This window comes from Hydra vulgaris, chromosome 09 (assembly GCF_038396675.1).
Source record: "Hydra vulgaris chromosome 09, alternate assembly HydraT2T_AEP".
In the NCBI taxonomy this organism is placed as follows: Eukaryota; Metazoa; Cnidaria; class Hydrozoa; order Anthoathecata; family Hydridae; genus Hydra; species Hydra vulgaris.
Genome location: NC_088928.1, coordinates 30,164,725 through 30,176,025, shown reverse-complemented (window position 1 = coordinate 30,176,025; position 11,301 = coordinate 30,164,725). Strand labels below are relative to the sequence as shown.

Below are 11,301 nucleotides of genomic sequence, written 5' to 3'. Positions count from 1 at the left end.
GAAAAGCGAGAATTTTTTTTTGTAGACAAAAAAAAAATTTATATGGCGTTTTTGCTACAGTTAATAAAATTCCTGGATCCGCCTTTGTTAATATTATTAAACATATTATTATTGGATTATTTTGGTATATATCAGCTTCGTCATATTGTATTATATTAGCTTTGTCTTATCTTGATATTTTAATTTGTGAACATTTCCATAAGTATTTTCCTTATAAATAATCCGTATTTACTTATTATTAATTTGCTGTTTGTGAATAATTGTGAAAGTACGACCTTTTTTATGAATATATATTATTGATTGACTGTATTGATATGACTGTACCCTATATATATGCCACAATGTGCTACAATTGTTGTCGTTTAAAAATAAAACAAACAATAGTGTTGACAGATCAATGTTATTAACCAGGGATTATCTTTTTCCGGATATTTCCGGAATTCTGGATTTTTGTTTTCACCGTTTTCTTTTTCCGGATATCCAAAACATCATCCATACATGCAAGTTTAGGTGTAGGGGAGAACGGGGTGAGATTGGACATGGGGTGAGATGGGACTTGGCAATATCTCAGTGAAAAATTTAAGAAAGCATAAGTTTTTTATATATGTTATAAGTTTGCAATAGCTTCTTCATATTATTGTGTTTTTTAAGTTTCAGAAGTATTTTTTTTTCGGATTTGCGAATATGTAAAAATCTAACAATTTTCCTGGATTTTGAAGACATCATTAATATTAAATATTTATGTGTTGTTTGCATATATTTTTATGATTATGGTTTTTAATTATTCACTAGTGTTTTATTTAACTACTGAAGAAATACGATTAGCATATGGTTACGAGAACTATATAAAATAAAGGTTTTCTCACACCTACTAGTGATAGGGTGACTTGGGATAGGAGAATTGGGGTGAAATGGGACGCTGTTCAATTTTATCATTTTTTTTTAATTTACTGTACTTTAACTTTTATAATCAATATTTTTGTAAAAAAGCAAGTGAACAGAAAATTATGTTTATGTTTATGATAAGATTTCAATGTTTACTTTAGAGTAGAGTGTCATTTATCATAGAAAATAATAATTATTATATTGGATTTCTTTGTTACTTTGTCCTGAAGACATCTTTCACAGTAAGTATTGTTTTAATGCCAATCATTTTTGTATTTTAAATTCAGTTTAAATAAAGTTCTTCACTATTAGCCTTATCAAATTTAATCACATAATAAATTTTATATGGTTGTGATACTATTTTATTTTCATTAAAATAAGTTTAAAATTTATAGCCTAATCTGGATTTTGGTTAATGCTATTAAAAAGAGCATAATTTTTTTAATAATGGAGTGAGTAATATGAGTAATAATTTTTCAGATGCCAAGAAAGTACAAACGAGTGACAAGTCGGTTAAAGCCTGATGCTCATACAAAAAGGTTAATAAAGAAACTTCTTATAGTAACTTATACTTTGATGAAAAACATAAATATGTTTTTAATAAGACACAAGAAGATGAACTTTCAATATGTCTTCGTCAAGTATCTTATATGCATTATGGACTTGATGTTAGAGAAACATAGCAACTTGCATATCAATATGCAATTAAAAATGACATTAAAATACCAGAAAACTGGAAAAAAAGTGAAACAGCTGAAACTGAATGGTTTTATTTATTCTTAAATCGTACAAAATTATCTATTCGTATGCCAAAAGCTACCAACCTCAGTTGAACAACTAGTTTCAATCGCACAAATGTAGATACTTTCTTTAAAAACCTTGACAGTATGCAGAAGCGCTTTAGCTTTTCTGCTGATTGCATTTACAATATTGATGAAACAGGTCTGACAACTGTTCATAAGCTATTGAAAGTAATTGCTGGTAAAGGAGTAAAGCAAGTAGGACAGGTAACTTCTGCTGAAAGGGAAACCCTAGTTACAATGGTGGGTTGCATTAATGCCCTTGAAAATTTTATTCCACCGTTTTTGATATTTCCTTGTGTCCACTTTTGTAGCCATATGCTTAAAGGTGCACTAACAGGTACAAAAGGTGATGCTAATCCTAGTGAATGGATAAATGCAGAAATTTTTTTGAAATGGTTTGATCATTTTGTGGAGTATGGACATCCTATCAAGGATCATCCATTACTTTTAATAATGGACAACCACAAAACTCATATATCGATTGAACTGATAGATAAAGCTAAGGAAAGCAATGTTGTGCTCTTGACATTGCCACCCCATTGCAGCCAAAAACTCCAACCACTTGACAGATCAGTATTAAGGCCATTAAAGAAATTTTACAATTCAGCATGTGATTCATGGTTAAAGGCACATCCAAATACTCCTATGGCGATATATGACATTTCTAAAAATTTAGGAATAGCTTATACGAGAGCCTTTACTTCCCAAAACATTCAAAATGGTTTTAAAGCAGCTGGCATTTTCCCGTACGATCCATATGTTTTCAGTGATGTCAACTTTTTATGTTCTTATGTATCTGATCGACCAATTCCAGCAAATGACAATTCCAACAAACAATCCCCACATCACTCTGTATTGTATCTGAAGTTATTAATGAAAAGAAACAGCAAATCAGCACTTCTGCCTACCATTGGACAGCAGAAGATATAAGGCCATTTCCAAAAGCGGGTGAAAAGGTGGCAAAGAGAAAAAGTGCAAAAAGAAAATGTTCTAGGTCTCTGGTATTGACTGACACATCAACAAGAAATGAACTAGTAGAAAGTTTATCAGAATGTAAAAGAAAAAAAGAAGATAAAGATAAGAAAAAGAAAAAAAGTTACCACCTCAGACATCAACGTAATTTTGACTCAATTTAAACATCAAGCAACCTGTTAAACAAAGTTACAAATGCATTTAGAATAGTATTTTATTTTTGTTAAACATAAATAAATTTTGTGTATTGTTTAGTTTTATAAGGAGTAGAATAAACAATAAAATAATGCTTAAAATTATTTGTTTCTATTTTTGTCCCATTTCACCCCAACCATTGTCCCATTTTACCCCAACATGGGGTGACATGGGACAAACAGTGTCACTTTAAAAAACCAAGCCCTTGAACTTAATTTGATGGTTAAATAATGGGTTTTGCAATAACTTAACATGACAATTCATTGGACTATAGTTTTAAACCGATTTGTATGGTTTTTGTGGAAAATTTAAAGCGCAGCTCGCAAACAAATTTTTTTGTCATATCTCACCTCGTTCTCCCCTATATTTTTGTAACATGTTTGTTGTTTAAGTTTTTTCACTGATTACTTATACAAAAATATTAAAAAGGTTTGAAAAAAATTAGAAACAACTTAGCTAAAAGCGAAATTAAAAGGAAAACAAGGAAAAACATATTCCGGATTTTTTACGGATATTTTATCCAAACAATTTTCCGGATTTTTAAAATATGACTTGGATAATGTATATATTAATTGACATAATTATTACATTGCATGGAAAAATAAAAATAAGAATAAAAATAGGTTTGAAAGTTTCTGTTCTCTTGGCTACAAGTTTTTAGCAATTTATTACATTATTTAGCCCATTATTTATGAAGCCCATATCATTATTAAATTATTTAATAAGCCCATAATATTTATAGTAACTGTAAAGTTTAAACTTCTATTATTAATTCTATTACTAAGTATTTCTTTTCTTATTTTTTTTATTATTGTTATTGTTGCTAGATTCAATGTACTTATCGTTTTTGGTAGGTAAAACTTTACATTTACACAAGGTCAAAGCATTCAGATAAAGACAGTAATTTAGGCACAAGTGTAAAAATTTTAAATTATTTTTATTATTGATTAATATATATAATTAGAAAGAGGCTAAAATAAGCATTACAATAATGAAAATTTCATAACAAAATAACAATTCTACAAAAAGTTATGCCCATTTAAGTAACAAAATTTGATTACAAGGGTTGCTTAATAAAACTGCAACCAGTTTAAATGTCAGATTCGGCTAACGGCAGTTTTGTTACGGAACTTTGTTCGCAATATTTTACTTTATTTATTATATTTTAACTTAGGAACATATTCTGCTACAAAAAATTAGGTGTCTGCTACATAATCTTTTTAATTAAATTTGGCATGCACGTAGAAAATAAGTTTTTAAACTTTTCTCAATAGTTTCAAAAATGTTCTCAACATTCCTTCAATGTAGATTTGATGTCTGATCAACAACGAAGTTTTTAAGAAAAGTTAATTCAATAAAAGCGGTTGTAACTACAAAAAAAAACTATCCAAAAAAGAAGTTTAACTCTTCTACTTTTTGAAAAAAAAATCTATATAAAGTAATATTTTAAAGTAAACAAGGGAACTCTGATGATGAAAAAACTTTAAATAAAATAGCAAAAACTGAGCCGGTAAGAACAATTAAAAAAGCAAAATTTTTTTTCAAAATATTTAAAAATAGCAAATAAAAAGTGAGATATTTAGTATTTTTAACCGAACAAATATTTTCTTTGCGATATGATACGGCAGTTTCAAATTGATACTTATTGAAACTTTATTCAACACTTGTAAAACTGCAGAAAATTTTAGGTTATTTCAATTATTTCTTTCTGAAGCTCAACTACTCCAACTTGATTTTATTTATGCTTGATATTTCAAAATTTTTCTTAACCGTAGCGATTTGTTTCAGAGATAACTGATAAAACCTTGTTTTATAAATTTTGGTGTTGCAAATAGGATTTTTAAGGAAAACTTTTAAATTAAGTGGTAAAAAATTGCTCTTAAAATTTCATATTTTTTAAGCATCTATGTTATAATAAAACGAATTTTCTGTATCTGAAAGTAAACATTTTTATTTTCATCAGTTTATTGTACTTCCTTTAAACTTAATTGTAGAGACCGATTCCTTTTTTTTTGGGGGCTAATTTTTAATTTATCTTGCATAATGCTATATTTAGATATTTTATAAACATGGACCATTTAACCAAGTTAAGTCTCATTTGCAGAATATGTGGAGAATATATAATGAAAGACTCAGTTGATGTGCATGCCGTGAGAATATATAATGAAAGACTCAGTTGATGTGCATGCAGTGATGAGCAGCCGTGGCGCAGTGGTTAGAGTTCTGGCTCAGAACCCAGAGGTCCTAGGTTCGACGCCAGCTCTAGCTTAACAAGCGACATTGGTATGAAAGGAGGCGTGAACTTCCTGTTAAATGCTCTCCCGCGGTGCTCTGTGATAAGACCGTAAGGACTTCTGGGAGCACCTAAAACAACTACAAAAAAAAAAAAAAAAAAAAAAAAAAAATGTGTGTAAATATTCTAAAGAATCGAAAATTCATTTTATATAAACATCAACATTGATAATAAAAATGTTCATCCACAAAAAATGTGTAGGAAGTGCTATATCATTATGAGGAACATTGAAAAAGGTTCTAGCACCAGTGTTAAAGTAGTTGAATGGCCATTACCATGTGCAGACAAATGTTCCTGTTTCTCTAAAGATTCTGGTAGGAAAGTTAAAAAATGTAAACCTGGTCGGCCATGTATAATAGAACAAAATCAGAAAAGATGGACCAGGCCAATCATTAATAGCTTAATTGCTAGTATACCAGAACAAACTTTGCGTTTAAATGCAATTGATATTGATCCTGTATCAAATCCCCATTTAGACTTATGTATATGCAATTTATGCAACAACATTATGTATAAGCCACTAATACTAAAAGAGTGTCATCATTCTTTTTGCTCAGTGTGTATATTTAAGGAGGTTGAAGGAAAGCTGGAAACAGAAACAAAATGCTTTATTTGTAATCAACAAATTCCATTATTTACAATTGTAAATTCTGTTAATGTAACACAGTTGATAGAGCGCATTATTTTAGGTTGCAACAAGCAATGTAAATTAAAATTTGCGGTTAAAGACAACGAGCTTAAAAAATTGCACGAAGAAACTTGTATTGGTGATCAATTATTACTGACTCCGATTAGCAAAAAAAATCATGTTGGACTTGATACAACTCTAGCTGATGTATTTTTATTAAAAGACAATGATGCTATACCACGGATTGTCGAAGATGCTGCATTACATGTAATAAAGCAAAAGCTAGTTACCTCTGAATCAAACTTTTTTGCATTTCCTTCCGGAGGACCTAGGGTTGGCGTATTTTTGATATATAGCAAAATAAAATAAACTGTATTATGTTTTTAATGTATTTAGATAAATAGATTTTAATCTACTTTAAAAAAAATTATTTTTAGTGAGAAAAAAATAAGAGTATTTATCTTTGGTAATTACAAGTTTTTATGTTCGGCATATGGAATTACTGGTGCAAATGGTATAAATTCAAATAATAAAATTGTGCAACAAAAAAAATCATATTTGTGGCTTTTTAAACGCTATGTATAAAATTATATTATCATATTAGGTCGACATGCTTGCTTGTTTTGTCATATAACTTGTCCAGAGATGAAAAAGCCAGATGCTCAACAAATAAGTAATTGTTCCAGTCGCACGCTGGAAACGCTTGATGCAGATTTGCAAAAATTCATTCAAATAGGTCAAATACCAAGGTTTACAAAGTATTGTAACAATGTCATTGATTCACCACTTTTCAATATTCCTTTAACACAAGTATTTTTATAATATATTACATTATTATAGTATATTATATTTTTACTTATTTATATTAATTTAATATTGTTTTTATTGATTTAATGAATCTAGGTTGGCATTCCATCGTTGCATATCTCATTAGGAATTTATCTTAAATTTTTTAATATGCTGGAAGATGGCTGTCATCTCATAAATATAAAAATTGTAGCTAAAATGTGTTTAAAAAATAAAACTGTAAACAACAAAAGTTTTGATGAGTATATTGCACTTCAGTTGAAAATATATGAACAAGAAAAAATTATTTCTGAATATTGTGAAAAAATAACGCTAATTCATGAAGCAATGGCAACAAAAGTTCTACGTTCTCCTAAAAATAAAGAATATCTCAATGAAATTTTTCAGCCCAGAGTAGTTCATTTTATGGAGAAGAAAAATGCTAAGGTATAATAAGTTAATATTTGAAATAATGAAATAAAATATTCTATAGTTTTATGTGAATAAAACATTTATCAATGTAATAGCAAATGCTTCTGTGTGTGTGTTTATGTAGTACTGTTTTTTATATAGCTTATTGAATTAGAAAAGTTAAAAACTAAAACATTTGAAAAATCGCATGGACCACTTGTGAAAAAGCTTGATGAAGTTCTATGTGGTCTTAATGTTCAAAGACAAGCTTACTACGGAAAATGCTTTATCGGGAATCATGCTCATAAAATGTTAAAGGTTTTTCCATACATATTTTTGCATACTTGTAAATATAAATTGTATAAATATTTTTGTAAATATATAATGTATAGAAGTACTAATTCTGTAAATTATAAATTTATTTTTCATCTATTAGTTAAACAATGTCCTACATCTTTGCAATTCGATACCTAAGATAGTAACAGATTTTGGATTTATTGATACAGATGTACATAACGAGGCAAAGGTCTTAAGTGAGAAATTTGTTAATTTGTTCTCCAAATACGGTACATGCTACAACTTTATGAATTCAAGTGAAATAATTAATAATAATCCATTATTATAATTAGGTAAAAATACATATTTATAAACTGTTTGTATTATGTTACTTGTATTAAATTTCCTCCTGCCTGCATAGTTATTCTTACTTTGTTTTTCACGTTCTTTAATTTAATTTTTTTTTTGAATCAGAAGGAGCCATTGGAGAATTAATGAGTTACTTTCGTAAAATATGGCCAAATGAATCCATTACGCCAAAAATGCATTTATTAGAAAACCATTGTGTTGATTTCATTAGAAATTGGGGTTTAGGTCTTGATATTTATGGAGAGCAAGGCTTAGAAAGCATGCATGCTGAATTCAACAGTATGAACAGCACCTTTTGCCATATGAAAGGAAAACAAAGACTACGAAGTATTCTGTCCAATCATTACATCAAAAACTCCCCAGAAGCTTTGGAAATTCGTCCAACTATTCAAGAAAGAAAAACTTATAAAAGAAAAGCCTTGTGATGTTTCATAGATAATTGTATATACGATAGTAATTGCATAACGACTTAATTTTAATGTTTGTTGTTAAAAATATGTGTATATATATATATATATATATATATATATATATATATATATATATATATATATATATATATATATATTTCCGAATATAATAAATATTTTTTTTATACTAGATATATAGAAATATAATTTGTATACTAGACAAAGAATATTTCATTTTATATTTATTAGATTCCTTAAGTTTTTGCGGACATCTTAGAAAGTTTCTATAGTTACTTTCGGAAGTTTTAAGGGGAAAACGTATATTTTTATTTTACGAAAAAAGTATATATAAAAAAAATAATCGGTTATTCAGAATTTGACAGAATCTCCAAATACCTTAACTCCTTCTCTTAAACATTACAGCTTTTCTCAAAAAATTCATTTAAGTACTTATTTATCAAGAATTACTGACTTCCCTAAAAAATTTTAACTAAAAAAACTGAAAAGTTCTAGATCCTATAAAATCTAGATCCTATAAAATAGGGATAAATATTTTATATATATATACTTTTTATTGAAAACTAGTATAACCTAATATTTAATAAAATAGAAAAATTTACTAAACTATTTTTATCAATAAGTATTTAAAATGTAGTTGTTAAAAAAAAGTGATTTTTATGTTTTTTTTGCGTTCCACATCTTTATTGAATAATTAACCAAATAAATATTTGTCAATGCGCATGCCCAGAATAAAGTTCCATTACGAAAGTTTATAAGTGATATGCTTTTTTATTCAGCGTGATTTGTTTTTTATCTATATAAATTGCATTACATGTTTCATTTTAATTTTTGTTAACAATCATAACAATCATGCTGTATTAATTCTAACAAAATGGTTTTTAACATTGTGTTCTTATTTCCCTTGAATTGTAATATAATAAATATTATATTTATGTAATGTATTTAAACAGTTTTAATAACTTTTTAGAGCGATATCTGTGAAGGAAAAAAGTATTGGAAAAGCATGGAAAGCGTTTCGGCCGTACTTCGATCAAGGCATTAATCTATGGACATTAATCTTGGACACTAACCGATGATGAAGCTAAATTTGCATATGAAAATTACCCACCCATTTTCATATGCAAATTTAGCTTTCTTTAAGTTGAATCAACTCGGAGAAATAAAAAGTTTAGGTTAAGCTGAAAAGTTTTCAATGGTTTAATGAGGTTTTCACTCAAATGGAGGAATGTGGATTAAAAGAACATTTTCGAGTAAATTGTAACACATTTAATTTCCTAGTTAATGAATTGCATCAACATTTAGCAAAACTACCACAACTTTGGGAGAACCTATTTCACGTTGCAAATAAACATGTTGCAGTTGCATTACATTATCTAGCTTTATGTAAAGAATATTGTGTTGTGTCTAGCCTTTTCGGAATAGGAAAGTCGACAGCAAATTTAATTGAACATCAAAATATCATTAACAGCGTTTATCAACGATGTTAATGATATTTTGATCCCTAAGTATGTTAAAGTTCCATTGTCAGAAGAAAATTTAAATAAAGGTAGTAGAGATTTCGAAGCTATTCTTGGTTTTCCCCAATGCGTTAGAGCTGTTGATAGATGCCAATATCCCTATTTTAACCCCTAAAGACCAAGCGATTTCTTATTATAATTATAAAGGGCGATAATCCATTGTATTTTTTTTTTTTTTTTTTTTTTAATTTTTATTGCAGTTATAGACTGTAGATATCGTTTCATTTATACAAGTGTTAGATTGCCTGGTAGAAATAATGACAGCTATATTTTGCAGAATTGTTCTATGGAAGCAATTTTAGAATCAAATCTATTTGATAAATGTTGTAAAGAGTTTGATGGTTCTCTTGTTCCACTATGTTTGATAGGTGATTCAGCATTTCCTTTACCGCGTCATTTGTTAAAACCTTGTCTTGAAAATTTGGAGCTCAGTGAAATTGAAAAAAAAACTTCAATAAAATATTTTTTGGAGCCAGAAATGTAGTTAAGAATGCTTTTTGATGCGTTAAAGCTCGATTCCATGTCATTTGCAAACATATGCATTGCAATATTAACTTTGCTACAAAAATTTTTAATGCTTGCGTCACTCTTTATAACATTTGTGAATATTATGACGACATTATTATAACAGAATGGCTTACGCTCATCATGATGACAGTCTGTCTCAACCCAATACAGTTTCTACTGCTTGGAACAATGGACCAGGAAAAATTGTTCGTGACTCAGATGCTAAATACCTTAACGAAAGGGACAAATAAAGTAGTAATAATGTTTTTTATTATTTAAAGCTTTAGCTCTAATATGATTATGTATTTATTTGTTTTAAACTAAACTTACTTTACTTGAGTTTATCGAATGTGTCTTAATAAGTAAATATTAAATATGTAAAAACACAAAATGAGAATAGTTTTAAATGGTCGTGAAATGCTTATTTATGTATAATATTTTTATTTAGTACTATACCTCTGACGGACTACTATTCTGTGTTGTCAAAAGCGACTAAAGAAGATATGACCTATCCATAAAAGCCAAGCTTTATAAGAAACGTGATAACAAAATTCCAATGTCACCTTTTGTATTACGGGTAATTTGGGTTGGGTTTCAACTGTCTAAACCTGAGCTCAGCTTTTTTTGCATTTAGTTTTACCTCTCGTAAAATAATAAATATTAAAAATTAATAAATTATATAAAAAATGTGTATATGCAAAACTGTTTGTCACTAATTTTGATTCGAGTTTTACTTACCGTTTCTTTAAGCGTTTTCTCTTTTATGTACCGTCAAGCCAAGTTTACATGTGAACGCTAACGGGAACATTTTGTAGAATATTTTCATCCAGGAACATTTGTTCCGAAATAATGTTACACCAAACATCGTCAATGTGAACATGGTATTAGGTTACGGAAACCGTACGTTCAGCGTTGTTTTGTAACTATTTGGTATTCACCAATGTTTCGCAGCATTTCCGTAAAGTTAGGGTTGCCCACGAATTGCGCTGAACTTACGCAAAAAGTTACTCAACAAAAAAACAACCGAGTTGATTTTTTTTAAATGAAACAAGTTTTCGCAATTTTATAAAACACACTTTTCTAAAATTGAATTCGTATAATTTCTAAAAAGTTAAATAAGGGATTATTACTAATCATTATTATTTACAGCTAAGATAATTAAAATAATAATTATTATAATACTCTACTATAAAAACTAAATATTTCTTATTGAATATTTATTTAGTAA

The 11,301-nt window shown here is 28.3% G+C and overlaps 1 protein-coding gene across 1 annotated transcript; it reads left to right on the top strand.

Moving 5' to 3' along the window:
- The first annotated feature begins 1,023 nt into the window (after nucleotides 1-1,023).
- LOC136085074 (uncharacterized) lies at nucleotides 1,024-2,625 on the top strand. The gene is made up of 2 exons (XM_065806414.1): nucleotides 1,024-1,127; nucleotides 1,366-2,625. The coding sequence occupies exon 2, from the start codon at nucleotides 1,773-1,775 to the stop codon at nucleotides 2,616-2,618; it is 846 nt and encodes a 281-aa protein (XP_065662486.1). The 5' UTR covers nucleotides 1,024-1,127; nucleotides 1,366-1,772; the 3' UTR covers nucleotides 2,619-2,625.
- The last annotated feature ends 8,676 nt before the right edge of the window (nucleotides 2,626-11,301 follow it).